Here is a 23,701-nt window from a genome sequence, read left to right as displayed (position 1 = left end):
TTTTAAAAAAATCTTACAGACCCCAAAATTTCGACTTGAACATGGACATGAAATTTCAGCTGAAATTATTTTAATATCTTACTTTTAGACTTCCACTAAGAAATGTAGTCATTCCTGCAATCAATGACACTGGAAGAAGCTCCAGTATGTTGCCATGGATTGCAGTCATAAAAAAAATATGTGACTGCTCAGTGTTGACTGACCACTCAAAAGACGTATTTCAGAGAGTCGTGTAATAGTTATTTACAACCTGCTCTAATGCAGTATTGATCAGAACAAAGCAATGGCTTCTTTCCCAGCAGTTCAACACAGATTTGGCAAATACGTTTTTTTCCACTTCCTGTAAACTAAGCTATCAAAGCAGATCAAATGCAGTGCAGCTGGCCATGGCTCTAGATAGTGACAGAAATTCAAAGGGAAACTATTATTTTTTGGCATAATTGAGTTGAAGTGTCATTTATACTTTATTTGACATTATACATTTCCTGAAAACATTCATAGTTCCTAGATAGGCTTTAATAAAATTCATCCAGACTATTCAGCTGCAAAAATGGGTCATTCAGAAAGGATCTTTGCTGTTGACGTCAGAAACATGAGCATGTCAACAAAAACAGCAACGGGGAGCTACTTAGTTTACAAAAGTTGGCCAAAACATAAATCATTAGCATATAAATATCTTTGAAAGAAAAATCTAGGGCTTTTCACACTTGAAATACAGTAGTCAACATTTGAAGTATATCAAAGTTGTCCTAAGAACTAAGTTGTCCTAGAAGAAGGTTTTAGGACAACTTTGATGAAAGTTTTTGATCCACTTCAAATGTTGGCTACTGTATTTAACCCTGGGTTATTCTAAACCCTGAGTATAATTTACCTAGGGTTATCAAATAATCCTGGGTATTCATACACTGAAGTTTCCTACTGTACATTCCTAAACCCAGGGTTAACGTTCTTATTTGCATATTTGCGGTGACATTGTTATTGATTGGGCGAACGCAGTACACAACCTGTTTGCATAAAGGCTCTAGCATTGCGCATCATCATATTATATATTGCTGACTGCTATCAATTTTGTTGTGAATGGACTTTTCAGACTATAAAGGTGAAAGTGAAAAAGTGAAAGGTTTCTTATTCACTCCAATTGACTCCAATTGTTTTCCGTTACCATGATTCCATTACTAAATTCCAAATGATTTTTATACAACGGACTGTGTTTCCATGACTGTACAAAGCAAGTGAATATAAGGCATGTGCATTCTAAAAATGTGGCGCTTAAGTTAAAATCAGTTTTTCAAAACAAAAACACATTCTGTGTGAACCGGCCCTAACACCGCATCATTTCAAAATGTACAAGTTGTACACAGAAAAAGCAGTGCTAACCCTGCTTTTAAATTAAAATGTGAAATGTTCCTTTATCCAGTGTTAAAAACGGGATTTCGAACAACTATAACCCAGGGTTAAGCGCATTGTGAAAAGCCCTTATGAGTAATGTATTTTTACAAAGTAGTTATGATGAATGTTGACTGGAGGTTTCATATTTTTTAAATTTTCAGTAAATAACAACTTATTTTACAAGCAACCATATGGCTTCAGAAGACTTCACTTTTATATTTTTTTTTTCTTTTTTGTGTGTAATTTTGGAGCTTGACAGTTCCAGTTCTCATTCACTTTCATTATACTGAACAGAGCAGTCAGAATCTTTTTAAAATAAGAAAGAAATAAAGTCAATTATGTTTGAAACAATTTGAGGGTAAATAAAGTAAATAACAACAGTCTTTATTTTTGGGTAAACTTTTCCTTTAATGCCATTGTAACGGTCCTACTTGATCCGCTCAGAGCGGGATTCGAACCGGCATCTCCGGCATTAAAGGTGGGCATGCTAACAAGGATGCTAAAGACTTCAGCCTCTAGCGTCTGTCGCTAGTGCACCTCTTGAGGACAGGAGAGTGAGGTTTACTCGCACAGCTCTTACTAGCTGGCCTCCATTACACTCACTCCCTTAAACCTCACTCCCATCTGGGTCATGGCACCAAATGTAACTGGTCCTATTCGACCCACTCAGAGCGGGATTTGAACTGACGTATCCGGCATGAGAGGTGGGTGCGCTAACAAGGATGCTAAAGACCTCAGCCTCTAGCGTCCATCGCTAGTGTGCCTCTTGAGGACGGGGAGTGAGGTTTACTCACACAGCTCTTACTAGCTGGCCTCCGTTACAGTCACCCCCTTAAACCTCACTCCCATCCGGGTCACGGCACCAAATGTAACTGGTCCTATTCGACCCACTCAGAGCGGGATTTGAACTGACGTATCCGGCATGAGAGGCGGGTGTGCTAACAAGGATGCTAAAGACCTCAGCCTCTAGCGTCCATCGCTAGTGCGCCTCTTGAGGACGGGGAGTGAGGTTTACTCACACAGCTCTTACTAGCTGGCCTCCATTACACCATATCCAATAAGAAATATTTAAATATTTCAAGCTTGAACCTCTTGAACTTTACTTTGTGCTCTGCCTTGTGGCTATGACAGGCTTGTAGAGGTAGAACAAAAAAGAGGCAGAGATAGAATAACGGAGTGTGTCTGAGAGGGAGGGGGAGAGCTTCTAATCTCAGGAGCTTCAGCAGTAGGCCAGCCTGGCTGCTCTCAAAATGCTGTGTCATCTAGTCTGTATGGGGCTTTTCTCTGTTTGTGTGTTTTAGCCACGAGAAGAGCTTGTGTCCTGGCTTTGATTGTGCACACACATCAGTTATTACAACAACAGAGTCTGATGACAAAATCAAATAATGCTTTGGAAAAGAAGAAGATTAGGTGCACTGATGATGTCAATAATTGTTTAGTGTGAGTTTTTTTGCTGCATAGACTTTTCCTTGCAGAAGCATTAATTGCAGCAAGTACAGTGCCATCCTTTGCTGAGTCACTGTACTGTAGATGTGCTAAATTATGTTTGTGATGCTTTTCCATTACTTTATTCATTATGAAAGAATAGGGTATGTAATGAGATGTTTTGTTGTTGTTGATTATCATTACCATGTCATCTAATGTTTGAAAAGCTTATGCACTCTCAGCTTTAGATCTTAGCTCATCTGTTTACATGTCAACATTGTTTTTAATATCACACCTTATTTTTGAGCTTACACACTTACATAAACATTTGAAGCTATAAAATGTCTGCCACAATTCTGTCAGATATTAATGAGCTGTTATTCTCACATTTAAATAGCTTTTTCATGCATCATAGATGGGTTTCTTGTATACGAACAATAAAGGATGCACGCGCATTCAGGGGGCAAAACCGCTAAGGAGTCTTATGCCGGAAAAACGCTTAACGTGGCTTAATGTACTAAGACAGTGATATTAACAGACCAAACTCAGTAAACATCATACTAATAAACCATACTATGTACAGAAAAGCAATTGAGCCCAGAATATGAAGGCAATTCGTTTAATTACATGTTGTGTTTTCCTCCCATAGAAAACTGTTATAAAGAAAAAGCTTAACGCCGCTTAATGTAGCATACTAATATTAAAAGATAGTGATATTAAAAGATCAAATTCTGCACAAACCAATGTTTCTGTATAGTATGCTTTATTAGTATAGTGTTTACTAAGTTTGGTTTTTTAATGTCACTGTCTTTGTACATTAAGCCATGTTAAGCGTTTTCTTTATGAGGAAAATGCTTAAAGGTGTTGCGTTCATATTATGGGCTTATTTGCTTTTCTGTACACAGTATGCTTTATTATTATGGTGTTTACTAAGTTTGGTTTGTTAATAACTGTCTTAGTAAATTAAGCCACGTTAAACGTTTTGCAGAGTTCTGCATGCACCTCACGGGCGGTAACAGTCATTTATGCTGAGAAAAGAGCTGGATACAACTCTCTGCAGGTAGCCTACAACATCTGTTCTGCCGAATTATTTATTACCATTAAGGAACCCTACAAAGAATATTATATCGTTTTTAAACAGTACTTGGAGGCGCATGCAATTCTTGGCATGTAACGTTATGCAGAACTCGGAATAACACCTGTAGAAGATTGTAACGTTAATCAACCATTGTAATTAAAGTAGATTTCGCATTGTTTGTAAATTTTTGTTGACTCAATAATAAACTGCCATTTCAGAGTTGGATCATTTGTTTCATTTGCATATTAATATAACATGATGTAAAACCTTAGTCATCAGGTCTCGAATGAAATTGTCCAACTAAGTTTGCTAATCATAAAAACCTGACATAACCTCTGAATTTATGAACTTACCTGGTTTTGTTGGTTGTTGAGCCTTTCTATCCTAAATGTTTATGACAAGGCTACGTCACGACCCTCCACATTTGAAAGAAATTTGATACTGTAAACATACTGAACAATACATGAGACGTGTGACAGCTAGCTAGGTGTGTGACAGTGAGGAAATGGCTAGCATCAATTACTTTAGAAGCCTAGGTTGTGCAGACTCCGTCGTTTATATTAAGAAATTAACTCTCGATAATGGTGCGACAATTGCTTTCTGCCCCCTAGTTGCGCGCGCATCTCTGTGTTGACGTTGCACGGAAACCCATCTATAGAAATGGGTAATAGATAGTGACTGATCAGGTAGACTAACCAATGATTTAATCATTCACCTAATCTCGTTTTCACAGGCTTTCATGAGCCAATAACAATACATTATTTACATTACAATACATTACATTATCACACTTTATATTTCTTTTTTGTTTTGCTTTGGTTTGTTTTTTTTTGTTTTGTCTTGTTAGGGCCCGAGCATTGATGGTGCAAAGGAATTGCTCCATTTTTTATTATTATTATTATTATTATTGTCTGAAATGAATCATATTTTTGAAGGACTAAATATGCTGAAACTCATGAAACTTTGCACATTTGTCAGAAATTGTGGAAATTTACATCTGATATGGTTTTCGTAAGTCAATAGCACCACCTACAATATTTTTGTCTTGTGTTTTGTCATTTTTTTTTTTTTCTTTTTATTTTTTTTTTTAACACTTTTAATTTTTTATATATGTCTAAGGGATATTTTTATATGATGAATAATTATTATTTTCACTGGAAAGTGCTAAAAATATAAGCCAAGTCCAGACCGCAAGAGCAGGTTTGTGGTATTTTGTGCAGTTTTAGCATGATGAATTAGAGATTCAGATAGAAAATATGGAGTCATAAATGGGAATCTGTGGGTGCATTTAGTTAAAAACTGACAGGTTGTAAATTGTTTTTATGGATAGCATTTGGAGTCATCATGTTAAGACACTTAGCTAAAAAAAAATACAGTGGTTAGATAAATTACAGAGAAAGAGTGAGGCGACCAAGGTCCCAGAGAGCATTTCTCTCAATTTAGCTTTCTCGTGCCATTTCTGCCCTTGTCTTTTACACGTTCTTTTGCATTTCACTTCTTTACATCTTTCTCTCTTAGTTTATACTGTCTGCATCTGTCTCCTACCTTCAAACATCCCATAAGTGGGCACAATTTGTACTTATCCCGCATTTTGATTGGCTCAGGCACCCCGTGGGACTTACGGGGGATGGGATGGGCTGGAGGAAAGACAGAAGGAGGAAGAAGTGAGGGAGGGGTACTTTATACATCGCAGTTTCCCTGCGAACAGGGAATGAGCAAGTGTGAGAGAAGGAGTGAGTGGGTGAGCGAGAGAGAGAGGATCAAAACAGAGAAACCACACGGTCAGCAAGCAGCACTGCAGACTTAGCCGAGAGGAGAACAGAACTAATTCCTGAAGTCTTGCAGCTGGTCAAATCTTACTGGACTCACCTTGCGCAGCACACGCGCACACACACACACGCTCCCAGGAAACCAACGTGACAGAATCCAGTGACATGGACACAGCCCGCTCCATCCAACACGAGATCACCTCTCTCAAAGGTACTCACCTCTCTGATCAATACGGATCAATCGTTAGAGGAATGCGCCGCAAATTGAGCCGTTTAACAGGATGGGAATAGATTTTAAGGAGGGCGTGAATGGCATGCAAAGTTTTGAATTCCATTGTGTCCTCTCTGGCTCAACTTTGCGGTGTTATTTATGAAGGGAAGGGCCGGGTCTTTTGTGTGGGATCCCTCATGCTTGAACTCTGGCTGTGTTTGTGAGCTTGGCTGCATGTTTTCTTTTAACTGTGCTGGGAAGCAGCAGGATTCTGCGCCAGCCATGCGGCATGTTCGGTGCGCTGACTGCCGCATCACCACGGTAACAGCAATGGCCTGGGTTCCCCCATTCCCGTTATAGAGCTGCCTGTAGTGTACGGCGTGTGTAATGGCAAGCAGACCAGGAAGTTTGATGTCATAGCACACAGCTCTGAGTGTTTTCATTGGATAGATGTCTATAATTCAATAGAAATATTCACATTTCTTACATGACCCTGTATAAACTGATTTATGTGTGGTTGGGATGACAGTTTTGTAGCTAAAGCATCCCGGGTCTTCCTCAGGTTGGGCTTGGGCTGAAAAATGAATATCTGAGAGTAGATATTTAAAAGTCTGTCCATCGGAGCACGAAAATAGACAATGCCTGGATATTGATTGGGCCTCTTGTAGCTTTAGGTTTTTGGCTAAGGTGCTTTTGAGCATGCAACAGATTTTAGTGATTGTTTCCGTGCCTTGGTGCTAAAAGGAACTGAATGTTTTCTGTTGCTCTGTCACTAGGATATGTGTCCCTTGTTAAATTTGGATGCTACTTGAGTCAAAACATTAGCGTAACCTTGTGTGGTTTGTCATTTGGTTAGCAAAACTTCAGTTGATGGATTAGAGCAGATATTGACTCAAAATGCAAATGTGCTGAGTCATAACTCAATACCAGAGCCATGCTAAACCTCTCAACTAGATGGCAAAAACTTGAATATAATATTATCTACTTTTAGTTTTTTTCTCAGCCCAATTGTTACACACAATTATTACGTCCACATTATTATTTGTACTGCCGATTTAAGAGATTTTTTTTCCTCCCAGGTTATTTTATTTTATAATTATTTGTATGTTGACTGCTTTTCTTTGCATGTATTATTTTGTTCCCTCAGGTTATTTTTTATTATTTTATTTTATTTTATTCTAACTACAGTGCAACTACATGACTTACTCTTCTGCATTCTACACATATAAGTTGTAGGCTTAACCACATTTTATTTATATTAGTAGTTCTTAGAAGTGTTTAGAAATGTATGTCACCTACATCCTCTTCATTACGTCACTGTGACCATCTACATTTCTGGTTATTATATAGGCATTGTTGACATGTAAATGTGGGTTGTTATGTGTTAATATATTCATCTAGCCATTAAGGGAGTTCATAACAAACTTTTCTGGAGCTTACTTAAAAATCAACTGTGAAAAAATGGACTGTGTAGGAGGTTTTGAGATCTGAATGTTTAAGTATTTACTATGGAAACATCAAACTACCCTTTTTCCAGTTATTATTATTTGTGGCTGTATAGTTCACATTCCTTTTCATTTAGTTTGTCGTCTCCTCCTACATTTCTCTGTCTGAAAAGGTTATTCTATCCAAAGCTGAGTAATTTGTGATCTAAATGTGTCTATCCTGTTGAATCACTGACTGTAGCTGTTTCAAGGGAGCTGCTAAGTATCCAGAAAGCCTTTAGCTGTTGTGACCAGAGTGAATGTTTTTCCCAATTGTCAAAGCAGACAAAGGCTTCTCTCCCATCAAACACTCCAGAGAGTCTTAGTTAATATGCCTGACAGGCCTCTACCCCTACTTACCCACTTCATTGAGGGGTCACTTTCTGCTGGACACACTCTTGGCAGACTTAAAGCAGAGCTGGGTGTGTTACTTCAGGAATATCAGTGGTGAAAGCTGCTGCCTGCTGGAGGAGGGAATGCTTGTACTTTTTTGATCATAGAAATAATGGCTTTATAAGATAATATTTATGGTTAAAGTACACACACAGTACTGTTTAAAAAGTTTGGGAATATTTTGGAATGCAATTAATATTTTTATTCAGCATGGATATATTAAATTGATCATAAGTGACAGTGACATAAGTGACATAAAGACATATATAATGTTACAAAAGATTTCTGAATGCCGTTGAACATTCTATTCATCAATGATTCAAAATGTATCACAGTTTCCACAAAACATAAGCAGCACAACTGTTTTTCACAGTGATATTAATAATGAATGTTTCTTGAGCAGCAAATCAGCATATTAGAATGATTTCTGAAGGATCATGTGACACTGAAGACTGCAATAATGATGCTGAAAATTCAGCTTTGCCATCACAGGAATAAATTATATTTTGAAATATATTAAAAAGGAAAGTTATTTAAAATTGTAATCATTCCTTTTTTTTAATGTTTTTATTCTTTACTATATTTTTACATATCAAATAAATGAAGCCCTGGTGAGCTTCTTCCTTGTCGACCACAAACTTTTGAACAGTAATGTATGTATAAATATTAACTAATATAAAAAAAATCATGTAGTTAAAATTATACATTTAAATTATAAATCTGAAACTGCTTTTGTCGAAAGCAGCTTATTGGTCCAATGTGGCACAATCACAGTGAGCTGTAAGATATTTGATGTTTAATATCCATGGGGAGCAGGAGTTTGGACTAATGAGATTTTTATTTATATTTATATTGAAGGCATTAGCAGGTATTGCTGTTTTCGCTGTGTCCAGTGACCTGCCAAATGCTGCTGTTTTCCCCCTGATTGCCTCAGATTAATACTGTGCTAGATTCAGACCCAGTTCCCTTTTAATGAGCTTTTGGCCTTTCTACCTTCTCTTTTGTTTCAGAAAAGCTTTTTATGTCTGTTAAGCGGTTTTCTTTTACTACTGCACCATAGAGACAACATGTCTGATGCAGGAATCTTGTTGAACCTGGAGATCAAATGATCTATTGTTAGTTATGCAAAGAGTTAACAGGTTGAATTGATGTGCTTCAGGGAACGAGTTTAGATGGTAAATGATGGCTTCTTCTAGGCCTCTTCGTAGAAAGGTTGTGTAGAGAGGATAGCATTTTATATATTGTGTTTTGGCTGTCTGGCCTTTTTTTTTCTTTTTTACATTTTTACATGCATACAAACATATGATGATGATGTCTTCGTCAAAGCACTTTTGCTTTAATCTGTCAGACACAATAATGCTTTCTTTTCTGGAAGTAGATGCATTTTTGTAGTCGCATGTGTGTGGAAATAATAGTTTCAGCATGTTGTCTGAGTGTATGTGTGTACAGGCCATGCAAGGACAATCAGAACTGCTAGGCATTCAGGAATTTTCTCAATTTTTCCCACTATTTTTACTACACAATGAACACAGTGTCTGCTCAAGCAGAATGTGCTGTTTTATATGTTGCTCTTTCACTCTTCTTACTTTGCTATTTTGTTGTTTCACTTTTACATATTATTTCTTACTAAATGTTTTATTCGTAAATGGATATAATGTAGTCCGCTGTGTCTTACACATATACATGCAAGTGTGAAATATGCAAATGCACTATCAGCATATTTCCTTTTTTCATCGATTAATAGAAAAATAACATAAAATGAGTACACAACCATTGTAAATAACATTGCCCCCAACAAATCTCAGATCAAAAAACTGAGACGAGGAGTTAAATGCTATTGGTACCGATAATTTCCTGCCTAATGGGTGTGTAATTTAATGTGGAAAGATCTGATCCTGATCAGGTGATGCAAATATTGATTTATTCTGCAGCTGGCCTTAGTCTGCAGCTTATTCTGCTTTAGGAAGGAGAAACACCATAGAGAGCTTATAGCTTTATACTACACAGAAATAAGAGAAACTAGAGGCTGAAGTAAAGGACTCACATCATTGTGTTGATTAATAATGATGTCATCAGCCATTCCAGTCTATTCTATTCTTTGAGACCCCACCCTGCTGTGCCACATTTCAGGCACTGTGAAACTCAAAACATCTGATGATTAGTACCTTTTGAGATTATAACATCAGATACGTTTTTTTAAACTGTGCTTATTGTTTGTGTTGTGGCATGACTTAGGGTATACGTTTACACAACAACGATGTACTAAAAAAATGTTCTTTGCTTTTTTCACGTACAGACGACAACGTTGTCAAAACGATTCCCGTTCACACAGATCCACTAAAATGACTAAAAACGCTGTAATATGCATGCCAGACCAGTTAGTTCAAAGGGTTAGTTCAACCAAAAATTAAATTTCTTTCGTTAATTACTCACCCTCATGTCGTTCCATCGCTGTTTACGTCCAGCGCTTCCAGGTTCTACGTCAGAACACCGGCTCTTTATTGGCCGGCTCGTGCGCATGCATCATGCTGCTCACGTGTACAGCATCGACCAATACTGAGCCTACGTTCTGATGTAGAACCTGGAAGTGCTGGACGTAAACAGTGTAGCAGAAAGGCAGGGGAGAGAAGATATTGTTGAATAAAGTCTGTATTTTTGTTTTGTTTTTGTGCAGAAAAAGTATTCTCGTCGCTTCATAACATTCAGGTTGAACCACTGTAGTCACGTTGACTATTTTAACAATGTTTTACTACTTTTCTGGAAATTGAATGACTTTAATTAAGTTGCTTTCTATGGGAGATAAAAAACCTCTTGTGTTCCGAAGATGAACTTACGGGTGTGGAACGTCATGAGGGTGAGTAATTAATGAAATAAATAAATTTCATTTTTGGGTGAACTAACCCTTTAAGGGGCTGCGAGTACTTGACAATCAAAAAACAACTATGACATCAATAACTACTGGCCTGGCATGCAAAATACAGTGTTTTTAGTGGATCCGTGTGAATAGGGATCATTTTGACAACGTTGTCTGCACGCAAAAAAAAAAAAAAAGCAAATCATGTTACCTTCTCTTTATACTCAGGCCTTATTTCTATCGATTCACCTGCTTAATGCATGAAAATTGTTTTTTAATTATGCTTGAGATTGTGGGTTTTTATTGAAAGAATAGTTAACTCAAAAATGAAAATTTTGTCTGACCATCACCTTGTTTCAAACTCAAATTACATTATTTCTTCTGTGAATCAGAATCTGTTTGATGAATCATTCGATTTAGTTTGAATAATTTTGAATAATTTGTTAATCTTGATGATTGATTCGGTTCTCGATTTTAACTCACTAAATCAGTGATCAATCACAGCGTTTAACAGCCTAATGGAGGAGAAGCTTTTCAGTAAATCCCAACTTAAATTTTTTAAAATTTAAGACACAGCTATCAGAACTAACTTCAGAATACTTCAAATTCCCATTCATTGTAAATGTATTGAAAATATCTTTCATGTACCACAGAAGAAAGTGAATTTTGTAACTTTGGAGTAAAACGCACAAAGTTAAATAAATGATTTTCATTTTTATATTTGGAGGAATGTTCCCTTTGAAGTCTTCTGATCCAACACTGCATGTATGTTTCCACAGACGGTACCAAGCTTTCATTTACACCTCAATAACTGATGTCGTTGTTGAATCGAATCTTTTCTTTACGCTCCACTCATACCAAATAATTGTGACTTTAACTCTTCCTCTAATTCATCCCCAGCCAGTTACAATAAAACTAAATTATAAGCACTGTTACTGACGAGAGGAGTGTTTGGAGAGTCAGCCTTCGTGATGGAGGCCTTTGTCAGCATTCTCCTCAGTATTAAAGTGTTTTTAGGCTGTAAAGTATGATTTTGCTGATCCTGGTCCATATAGTCTGGCAGTATATTGTCAGCTCGCTTCAGAAGTTGTTTTCAATGAAGGTAACTGGTATTACAAATACCTGCAGTGTCCATTAGGTGGTGCACTCACAAAGATAATAACATGGAGCTCCTGCATCTAATGTCTACTACTAGGGTGCAGCTGTGGCCCAGTAGGGGGTTTATTGTGTGTAATCGAGGGTTAATGTTGTAAAGTGAACTACCATCCTGCAAGGGAACCTTTCGTGCCATGTCTGCTGTTTCCTGAGCTTTATTTTCTTTTGTTTCAGCTACATTCTCTTCACTGCCTGTTTTTAATAGTTAGCACATTGGAGGAGCCAGGTCCTGTCTGATGTCTTTAACAACTTTTCCCATAAAAACAGACGTCAGTTAATACGTCAGCACTCAAGCTAACACCTATAACAACTATTTTGATGGTGGGGAGCATTTAGCCTTTGAGGCTGTAAATGTGTAAACCATGAATGTTGCTAATGTTTTCTCCTTTTTCTTGTTTTTCAGGTAAGTTGCTGTTTCTCTTCAAGCTGTAGGTGTGGGAAGCTTGTCTGTGTCTGGTAAGGAAGAGAATGTTTAACAGGAGCCAAGACATTTGACAAGAAGACGTTTGGCATCAAATGTCAAACATCTGCTCATCTGGTATGATGTTGGTTCAAAAGAGAGTGTTATGAGGAAAAACATGGGTAACTTTAACCTTTTAAGGTCACATGACTTAACAACATTAAGTACTGATTAAAAAGCACCATGGTATTCTTTGAAGTACCTTGGAGTACCTTTTTTGAAGGCCAGGAGTGGATGATTATTCTTAAATAAAAACATAAAAAATACTACTGTTCAAAAGTTGGTCAAATGTTTATGCTCACAAAAGCTGCATTTATTAAATAAAGAATACAGTAAAATCTGGAATATTGAAACATATAATTAAAACTTAAAGTAACTTTTCTATTATAACCTATTTTAAAATGTAATTTATTCCTGTGATGGCAAAGCTGAATTATCAGCAGTCATTACTCCAGTCTTCAGTGTCACATGATCCTTCAGAAATCATTTTAATGAGTCATTCTAATAGTATGAAAACAGTTGTGCTGCCTAATATTTTTGTGTAAACCATGATACATTTTTTAGGATTTTTTAAGAACACCATTTATTTGAAAGAGAAATCTTTTGTAACATTAAAAATGTCTTTATGGTCATTTTTGATCAGTTTAAGGCCTTGCTGAATAAAAAAAAGTTAGAATTTCTCTCTCTCAAAATAAATCTTACTGACCCCAAACTTTTGAATAGTAGTGTATCATGTAAACGTATGACAGGAGGATATGACTATAAATGAAAGATATCACATTTGCAAGACAACCAAACAAAGTAGTTTAAATGTCTGTCTGAAGCCTGCTTTTCATAATAGAAAATGAAAATAAGTAAACATCTCTTTCAGAAACATCTCCTGCGGCGCCTTTGCACACTAAGCACGCTTCTTCTGGAAATAAAAAAAAATCTTCTTGGACATATGCTTTTAATTCCTCATCATTCTGTTATATAACTGACATTCAGCTCAATTGGCAGTTAAATTACTAAGCCGAGGGCTCTGTGACAGTGCCAAGTCTGGTCTGGAAGGTAGCGTGGTACCACATAATAGTTCATAGAAGTCTTCATGAGACTGTGTGGCTGAGGACTTCACCACATCGCTGGAGTCCAGGATCTGACTCAGCCAGCTCTTTGTGAACCAACAAGCATAATTTTAACTATTATGCCTGTGCCTAATTTATGCACTTGTGCACGTATGCAAAATGCATTTGGGCAGTCTTTAAATGCTTTCTTATAATCTTGATGATTACTAAGTGTTTTGTGTGTTGTGAGTGTAAAGTGAAGTCACAAATGTCACATATGTTGGAATTCTGATTGGCAGGACAGCACATTGCATGATTTTACATGCTGCTGTGAAATCTGATTGCATGCTGCAAGTTTCCTGTTTGCCAGGGTGTTAGGATGGCAAATTTTAGGGAAAAATTGACCTTTTGGTGATTCATTTCCCCCTAAAACCACACCCAAGTTACCAAATGGTCTGTGCATTATTAATGTTTCTAGAGTCCTGTTACCGCCAGAGGGCACATATTGGGCTTCTATGGATTTTGCATCATTTCATTTAGAGCTACTTGAAGTTCCTGGTGTCAGGGGTATCGGATTTTCTTAAAGATATCTCTAAGGCTCCAGTCTGAGTAATGAGGTAACGTAATACAGTTATTCACATTGGCGTGGCACCTGTAATGCTGTTGAGCTGCTGACTGAACTTTCCCCTCATTTAAATCAAGGATGAAGTTTCTATGTACTTTTTAAGCACCAAAAGTTAACTGCAGTACTTGACTAGAATACTGGTTAGAAATCATTAGTTCAGGAAACATTGTTTTCACAATCACATTTTTGCATTTTCTGAAGAAAATATAAGAGAAAAATTTAGGCCTGTGAAAAAACTCACAGTGTGGGTGGTTGCTAGGTGGTTGGTAGGATGTTTTGGGTGGTTGCTAGGTCAAAGTTTGATGGTTGGTAGGGTGTTGTGAATGGTTGCTTGGTGGTTTCTTACTGGGTAGACAAGACCATCCCCAAGTCCTCTAATGTTAAAGGGTTAGTTGACCCAAAAATGTATATAATTTATTACTCACCCTCATGTCGTTTTACACCTGTAAGACCTTCGTTCATCATCGGAACACAAATTAAGATATTGTTGATGAAATCCGATGGCTCAGTGAGGCCTCTATTGAGAGCAAAGCCATTGAAACTCTCAAGATCCATAAAGGTACTAAAAACATTTGAAACAGTTCATGTGAGTTCAGTGGTTCTATCTTAATATTATAAAGCGATAAGAATACTTTTTGTGTGCCAAAAAAAAACAAAAAAAAAACTTTTCAACAATATCTATATGGGCCGATTTCAAGACACTGCTTCATGAAGCTTCTGAGCTTTATGAATCTTTTGTTTCGAATTAGTGATTCGGATCTCCTATCAAACGGCTAAACTGCTGAAGTCACGTGACTTTGGCGCTCCGATTCACTGATTCGATTCGTAAAGCTCTGAAGCAGTGTTTTGAAATCACCCATATAGATATTGTTGAAAAGTCGTTATTTTGTTTTTTTTTGGCACACAAAAAGTATTCTTGTCGCTTTATAATATTAAGATAAAACCACTGAACTCACATGAACTTTTTCAAATATGTTTTTAGTACCTTTATGGATCTTGAGAGTTTCAATGGCTTTGCTCTCAATAGAGGCCTCGCTGAACCATCGGATTTCATCAACAATATCTTAATTTGTGTTCCGAAGATGAACGAAGATCTTACGGGTGTAAAACGACATGAGGGTGAGTAATAAATGACATTATTTTCATTTTTGGGTGAACTAACCCTATAAGTCTATGGGATTATTTTTTGGCATGTTTTATGGTTTGCTAGGCAAAAATCATAAGTCTGATTTTTGAAGAGTAAAATTTTCAGAAGAGTAAAACTTTTCAGTAGCTGTATGATTTGAGGTATTGTTCATGTCTGTAGCATAAATGGTGCAGGACGAATTATGGGTTTGCATAAAATTGGTATTTTTGGTTGTGCCAAAATCAAATCAAAATTGATGCGTACCAATTTTAGACACTGAAAATGCTCATGCTTATATCCAGTAATAGCTAAAAGTATATTAAATTGTATGACTCAGATGTCACTCTGTAAATTCAATAATATTTAAATTAGATTACTTGGAAATCTAAAAAATTCATAACTTAGGCAATAAGAAAGATTTTTTTTCCAAACATAAATTAGTCGCTAATAGAAAAGTATTTTTCATAATAAGATTTGAAGCTGATGATTGTATCATATGGCATTATGTAGATCTAGCAAATCTTTTTTAGTGTTTTCTATTTAGATGAACTAAAAATAAAAAAAAGTGTTAGGCTGTTTCTTAAGACAGGAAATGCCTGTTCCAAGAAAAAGTCTAGCTTAATGTGCCGTTTTGTTTCTTTTTCTTCTTTGTTTTCCAGTGTTGCTAGTGACTATGCCACATTTGGCTATGACTGCTGTTTTGGACACCTCTAGTCATTACTCATTGTCTGCACGGGTCATTTTATGTTGCTGTGGCAACAGTTGATCGTTATGGACCACACCCAGCAGGCGCTCAGAGTGCTGACTCACTCGCTCACATTCAAGGCCAAATTGCACCCATCTCATGAGAGTATTGGGCTGATTAGTCATTCGCTGTACCTTCCTGCATCCTCTCCTGTTGCCATGGATCTCTTCCTGCTCCTGATTAGCTTATATTAGGGTCCCATCACCAACATCACACTCTTCTAGATAAGTTAATTTTAAACTAATGGGTTGCTGTTTAGCTGGAAGCCTTAACTAATTTTAGCAGGTTTAATTAATCAATAAGGTATAAGAAGCTATGCTATATTGTGAAAATAGTTCTGAATGGCGTTGTTAGACACCAGAGTAGTGATACTTTCGGAAATTATTTAAGAATGCCTTTTATTTGAATTAGGGAAAACTAAAATAAATAAATTATGGGAAATTAAAATATATTGCTATAACTGTCATTTTTTAAACAGAAAAGGAAATTTTGTCAAGAAAAAACCTTGTTTGAATATTTTGAAAAACATTTAATAAGCTTTTGTTTGATAGACAGACAGATAATATTCTAAAGTGTTCTTTAACCAAGATTAATTTCCCAGAATGCATGGCAAGTACTGAATTTAGAATGTTGCTATGAAAAAAAAAAAATGTATCAATCTGCAATAGCAGCTGCATATTGATATGATGAACAGGTGTTTTGTGTCATAGCCGTTACTATTTCATTATATAATATGGCTGCAATGCTTTGGGATGCAAGAAACGTTGGAAACAGGCACATCTGTTCTGATCTATCATTGGATAATTGCTGGATAATTGGGGTTGTATAAAGTAGCACATAATTTATGAAATTTGTGTTGCGTAAGTAAGAGTGAGTTACAAAATAGGTAGATTGCATCTGAAAACTCCCAAAAGCATAAATCGGTTTTTCACATTGCTCAATGTGTTCAGTGACTTGTTTGAAAATATAGACTTCATTTTCATTCCCTTGTGAATCACCTGTGGGCCTTCAGTGTTCGCTAGCTAACGGTGTGTGCTAATATATGTGCATAGTTGACTGTCCAGTGGGTTTTTATTTGCAGTTTACACTGTAGTATGTTACATCAAAATTTAGCATATGCGAATGTGTGTTTCTGTGTGTTCACATGCCCATTGTCCTATTTTTGAGCTCTTTCCCACTGCACCATAATGTCAGAGTGCAGGGGCGTGTTGAATAGTTTAGAGAACAACCATGTGCAATAAATTCCACCCCATAAACTAAGCGCTGGAATGCGTGAGAAGCGCCAGTTGTGAAGGGAAACGGGAGTTTTAGGAACACTTTATCTGCCAGAGGCTTTCAATGAGTTCCTTTCATACAGTTTGTTTTATAAACTACCCTCTTCAATGCTCTTTCTATTTGATAAAGCTACTGTCTGAAAGATACTCAAATGAGTGTGAGGTCTAAAATGAAGCGCAGCAGCTCTCAGTGAATATGAATATACTGTAAGTGTGCACAGCAGCATACACAATGCTATAAATGTTTTGGTTTATTTGTATGAAGTGCTTCTAATGGTTTTATGCTGTCATTGACTGATGAGATACGCCTGGTTGAGGCTTTGCAGATCAGCGTGATTTAAGCTGTCTTTCTTCAGGGGGTTCAGACTACACAAGGTTTTTGTTTACCCAGTCTCACCCTAAATCAGTTTCAGCGTCAGACAATGACTTACAGATGGACTTGTGCACTACTTGTGGCTTGGCTTCTGAGAAAAGCTTTGACTGTTTTCACTTGGTAAATGTTCATTTTGTATCTCTTTCTCAAAAGGAATTGATACACCATTTTACTGAATCTTATTTTAACCAGTTTTAAACAAAAATAACATTTTAAAAGTCACTGAAATGGTAGATTTTCTCAACAAATATCTCACGTTTTCCATCCAGCATGAACTTGCATGCTGGTTTTTCTTGTACTGTAATGATACCATGGTAAAATAATGATATAGGATGCTAATATCATGGTTCTTTGATTTATAGCATGATTGTAATATTTATATATCATAGTATTTAAAGTGTACTTTAAAGAAAATTATATAGTTGTTATGGTAAATGTCCAAAAACATGGTATTACCGTCGTTTTCTGAATTTTTTATGTTAGTGTCAGGCTATATACTGCAGATTTGAAGCATTGTCTTTCTACTGAAGCTAACAAAGGAGGTCTTGCTAGTTTAGTTATTGTAGTAGCAAGCTTTTGCGGCCAACTACTGTGGTTTTGATGGTTTGAACATTTATCTGGTAGAGACATACCAGCACACTATCATCAAAAAGACACATGCTGGTAATTTTCCAGCAGGGAGTGTACTAGTTTTTAGCCAAATATCTGAAATCTGAACAGATTGTGAAACTTGAGGTCTTGAAACACTGATTTAAATGGGAGAAAGACTGCATATTTAAACCTTGTGTGAGATTTCAGGGTTGAGTGATAATTCATTCTCTTTCAATGAAGCTGCAACTAATAAGTAGAGACGTTTTTGAGCAACCAGAGTACAGATAATCTCTTCATGAGTTGCAGATGAGATGTCTCTGAAAATTTCAAAATTGTGTTTGAAATCACAAAAGAATGTCTATTGAATTTATTACTGTCATACTCTGTTGATGGATGTGTCACGGATTCATTCTGCATGTTAAATTTTTGGAAATATAACCAGCATTAAGCTCCAGAGGGCAGTGTGTGGTTTGGTAAAAGTCAGCTCTAATTATCCCTCATGCCCAATATATATAATATATATCAGTTTCTGAGATACATATTCTAGATGTATTATTATTAGTATTAAATGTAAATGTAAAAGTTATGACGTGAAACAGACACCCCAATCTAAGTCCAAGTTGTTTTTCCATGAACATTTTTTTCAATGGGTGATCTGTAAGCCATGTTTCTTTCCACACATTTGGAGTTAGGCCTCATATATATTGCCAGACACTGCAAACATAGGCACCATTGTCTATATCTCCCTTTGAGAGACTAGTATTGTAGCTGTATTTTCCATCAGCATCCATTAGCACATATGATTGTGTATGTACGTATCATAGCGACGGCAAAAGAGAGATGAAGCGAGAAACGGAAACTTGTCCTTTTCAGCACTCATGCCATTTACCTTTCATTAGGTTTAATTATCCATTATGAAATACAAGGAGTCGTAATTAGCATCCTCTATTCCTGGTGCATGCCTGTATTTGACTGACCTATTACTGTAAATGAACCATTTATGAATTTGGCCTTCCAAACACCACATTCTAAATCAGTGGTTCTTACATTGAGGGTGCATAGAGTTTCCTTTAAATCCATTTCTCTAATTTTCAGCATTCATATCCATCTATCTCACTAAAATAAATGCTATTATTTATCATTTATATTTAATTTGTAATAAATTATTTTTATTTAACTATTATATTATCCATTTTATTTTATTAAATAACTGTTTTCTGATAAACAAAGTGAAAATTTTCAAGCACAGAGTTGCAATTAGTTGTTTTATTTCAACATGATTATGCCTCCAGCTATGTTTTGGCGAGACAAGGTGATGCTTCTGGTGCAAAGCTGTTTTTGGTAACATGATTTTTTTTCTTTTTTTTTTTTTTCTTTCACGTGTGGCATTTGTATCCTAAGTACATTTTCCTTTCTATTAAACATGATTTGGCACCACAGAAATGGATGGAACAAATAGCATTTTCCACACAGTGTAAAACAGCTACTGTAGGTAATTTTACAACACCCACTTGTTTTTTTTTTTTAAGCATTGTTTTGTGGCATTCTTCTTACAAAACACCTCCTTATACATTTCATAGTCTTGTGAGGATTTGTTCTTGATTCCGTACCAACTAACCCTCTTGTCTTTTTCTTTATTGACTTTGAAACCCCTTGGGCCTAAACATACTGTCCAGTAGTGCTGATTGTTTGGTTCTGGCAGTGGAAAAACCCCTGTTGGAAGTTTCCACTCACAGTGCGTCACCATCCACCAAACTCAACTTCCTAAAGGAAGTTGTGCGATTTTGGCCACGATTTGGTAGTCTGAGACAAATTTTGAGAATCCTAAAAGATTCCTATAATCCTAAGTTAAAATCTGTTGTCTTTGATTGCTAGTTTGACATGCTCACCGACAGCCAATTAATGACCGTTGCCATCAAATTTAACCTCTGACGGAATTCTGGCAGTGTCAGAAGATTTGCCGCACAGTCCTGCAGTGTGACTTCTCCCACGACGAATGTCAAATTGTCTTCGTTTTTCAAGACAAGCTGTGATTAATGCTAAATGAACGCTATAGATTTCTTTGTTAGCCACCATTTCAGTCCCTCGTGTAATGCAGCTCACAGTCACCAAACGTGTATGGGTTGATGATGTAAAACTCTTTTCATGTGCGCGTCTTTTTTTTAACATTTAACGCGTCTGTTTTTAACGCGTGTTCTTGACTGTTGTACAGTCTGACATAAATGACAGCTGAGATCCCACAGTGTGACATGAGGATCATGTTCGTACAGTCTGACAAGCAACAATCGTAAAGAACTATTATAAATCGCACAGTGTGCACCCGTTTAAGTCTGATTTTGTAGACAGCCCTGGAGAGATGAATTTCTTATTATACTTTTAGGTATTGTGCTTTTGCAGTAAATATTAGTGTCTAATTTTAAGAGGTAGTGAACACAACAATGACATCGTGTTTTTTATTTTATTTTATATTTTATTTTATTGTGTGTCTGAGTCTACAATGTAATAGGGCCTGAAGTGCTTCTAGTTCTTTAGATCAACATTTTATCAGGAAGTTGAAATGATAACATCATTGGATTTAGCCCAATGGATACACTTTTACTGTATTTTTGTTACTTTAGTCATTTCAGCTGTGCTACGTTTTGGTTATTTAAAGGGTTAGTTTACCCAAAAATGAAAATTCTGTCATTAAGTCCAGCAAGGTACTAAAGACATTGTTAAAAAAGTGGTTCAACCTTAATGTTATGAAGCGATGAGAATACTTTTTGTGCACAAAAACAAAACAAAAATAACAACTTTATTCAACATTATCTTTTCTTCTGTGTCATTCTCATACGTTGTTTATGTCCAGCGCCTCTAGGTTCTACGTCAGAAAGCCGTCTCATTATTGGCCAATACTGAGCCGCCATTTTGGACGTAAACACTGAAGCCTTCACTGTGCTTACTGCGTCACCTGCGTATGGATAATGACAGGGAAGAGATTGTTGAATAAAGTTGTTATTTTCGTTTTGTTTTTGTGAACAAAAAGTATTCTCGTTGCTTCATAAAATTAAGGTTGAACCACTGCAGTCACGTCGACTGTTTTAATGATTTCTTTAGTACCTTTCTGGACCTTGAAAGTGTTGATTATATTGCTGTATATGAGTCATAGACCTCTCGGATTTCATCAAAAATATCTTAAAGGGTTAGTTCACCCAAAAATGGAAATTCTGTCATTTATTACTCACCCTCATGTCGTTCCACACCCGTAAGACCTTCATTAATCTTCGGAACACAAATTAAGATATTTTTGTTGAAATCCGATGGCTCAGTGAGGCCTCCATAACCAGCAATGACATTTCTTCTCTCAAGATCCATTAATGTACTAAAAACATATTTAAATCAGTTCATGTGAGTACAGTGGTTCAATATTAATATTATAAAGCGACGAGAATATTTTTGGTGCGCCAAAAAAAACAAAATAACGACTTATATAGTGATGGCCGATTTTAAAACACTGCTTCAGGAAGCTTCGGAGCATTATGAATCAGCGGTTCGGAGCGCCAAAGTCATATGATTTCAGCAGCTTGGCGGTTTGACACGCGATCCGAATCATGATTCAATACTCTGATTCATAATGCTTCGAAGCTTCCTGACGCAGTGTTTTGAAATCGGCCATCACTGTAATAAGTCGTTATTTTGTTTTTTTGGCGCACCAAAAATATTCTCGTCGCTTTATAATATTAATATTGGACCACGGTACTCACATGATTTAATGATTTAAATATGTTTTTAGTACATCTTGAGAGAGGAAATGTCATTGCTGGCTATGGAGGCCTCACTGAGCCATCGGATTTTAACAAAAATATCTTAATTTGTGTTCCGAAGATTAACGAAGGTCTTACGGATGTGGAACGGCATGAGGGTGAATAATTAATTAGCAAAATTTCATTTTTGGGTGAACTAACCCTTTAAGTTACTAACAAGTAAAATCTCTGTTGCATTGGCTGTTACAAGGAAATTAAATATTTTTTCAATTTATATATACAGTATACAGAAATGACTACAAAATCAAATATGTGTAAAGGACATGCACCATCCCTATATCCCTTTTTTACTCTGATAAAGTGAACATGTGCCATGTGTACTACTACACATTGACTGTAGTTTCTTATTTAAGAAATGATATGATAAACAGGTTCAGCTGCACTGTTACTATAAATGAAGATCCCTCCCTTTCATTCATTCTTTTAGTATACTGTATGTGCCTCAGGCTTTACTGTTCTGAGGAACTGAATGCTGTGTAGCCAGTTTGTAAAGTTACATAAAAAAAAAACGTCTCTGTGTTGGCTTATCATGGCAGGAACTCAAATATATCAGACTGCGTAGGTTGAGATGACAGTATTACTATGAAAATCCCATCCTAGTCATTATTTAGTGTAAGCAATGGAACAAATTAGATGGCCCTAATATGGATAGGGTCAGGACTTTGTTCATCTGGAATGCCTGCAGTGACTCAGAGGGGAAAGAGTGTCTCAGAAATTCAGTGTTCATATGCCAGAGCTCTGACCTTCTGAGCTCTATAGAAAAGGGGTCTACGATGCCCTTTTTAGAGCAAAGACCCCCACGTGGAGGTGCTTAGCATGCTTGTTCTTGCTTCACTTTCCTAATGCACTTTGAAGTTAGCAAAGGTTGACTGCTTTCTTACATTATAGTGACTTAGTCTTTGCATAAGAGTTTTGTTTTTTGAAATTGTTTTGGCTTTAACTTTTTGTGAAAGGAAATAGTTTTCCAGGAATCAAGGACAAAAGCTGCTCTGTTGCATTTTTGAAAAACACAAAAGAGCCCGTGGCAAATCGATAACACTCTAATTGAGGCAAAATGAGTGCTGGAATCCTCATGCCACTCTCAGACAGACAGGCAATTTATGAGCCCAGAAGGACAGGCGCCCACAGAGAAATATGAAAATGATGTGTTCTGTGGGTTTCATAAAGTCTAAAGGGTGTGTTAGAGAAGCTTTTGCCTTTAAGAGGACAGATCTATCTATCTATTCATCCATCCATCCATCCATCCATTCCTCATATTTGGCCCATTATAGACTTCATTCCATCATAGAACTATAGTTTCTTTTATATGTGCTTTTAATGTCTTTGAATGTTTTTTTTTTTTTTTTAAGAACCGTAAAGGTCTTGGCATCTTGGCTCAGTTTTAAACAGCACAAAGAGGCCATAGGTCATGGCACAGGATGGAGCCTACACCCCCTCACAGGATAAGGGCAGCTGCTCGACTCTATACTGCCACCTCCTGTTTATGTATCTACTGAAACTTTATATTTAAAGCAAAGACAGACCTTTAATTCATAAATTATCATGGGGCTGAGATGCATTTACAGTCAGAGGCAGTGCACTATTTTAAAACAAACCATTTATCTTTTGCTCCAGAAGTTTCCTTTTCCCAGGCAGATAAATGACAGAAAAAGTAGGAGATCTGAGACCAATTAACATCCATTCATTTTTTCCCCTCTCTCTCCTTTTGAAATGGGCAAGAAACATGCTTGCTTCTGTAGTCTTGACGATCATATTAAGATGTTGCCAACTCAATCTTACCGAAAAACGTATTTCCAGCTTTAGCGCAGACTGCAGAGTGAAATAAAGACAAACGGGGTCAGAGAGACGAAAAGGAAACGCTGTCGTCCTTCAAGTCATTTTAGTTTAGTAAATCAGACTAATT

At 36.6% G+C, this 23,701-nt stretch overlaps 1 protein-coding gene across 9 annotated transcripts in view; it reads left to right on the top strand.

The window, feature by feature from the left end:
- pleca (plectin a) overlaps positions 1-23,701 on the top strand; it is a 117,469-nt gene that overhangs the window by 31,632 nt on the left and 62,136 nt on the right. For 2 of the 9 annotated variants that reach the window (XM_051872938.1, XM_051872936.1), the window contains exon 1: positions 5,600-5,872. The exons of the other annotated variants lie outside the window; for them this stretch is intronic. In XM_051872938.1, coding sequence (XP_051728898.1) covers positions 5,827-5,872 — 46 coding nt within the window. In that variant the 5' untranslated portion in view covers positions 5,600-5,826. Of the gene's footprint in view, positions 1-5,599; positions 5,873-23,701 lie in introns of those variants that run through there. 9 annotated transcript variants of the gene reach the window in all.

Source organism: Ctenopharyngodon idella, chromosome 19 (assembly GCF_019924925.1).
Source record: "Ctenopharyngodon idella isolate HZGC_01 chromosome 19, HZGC01, whole genome shotgun sequence".
Lineage (NCBI taxonomy): Eukaryota > Metazoa > Chordata > Actinopteri > Cypriniformes > Xenocyprididae > Ctenopharyngodon > Ctenopharyngodon idella.
The sequence above is the reverse complement of the archived record's forward strand: the minus strand, read 5'-3'. Positions and strand labels throughout refer to the sequence as shown.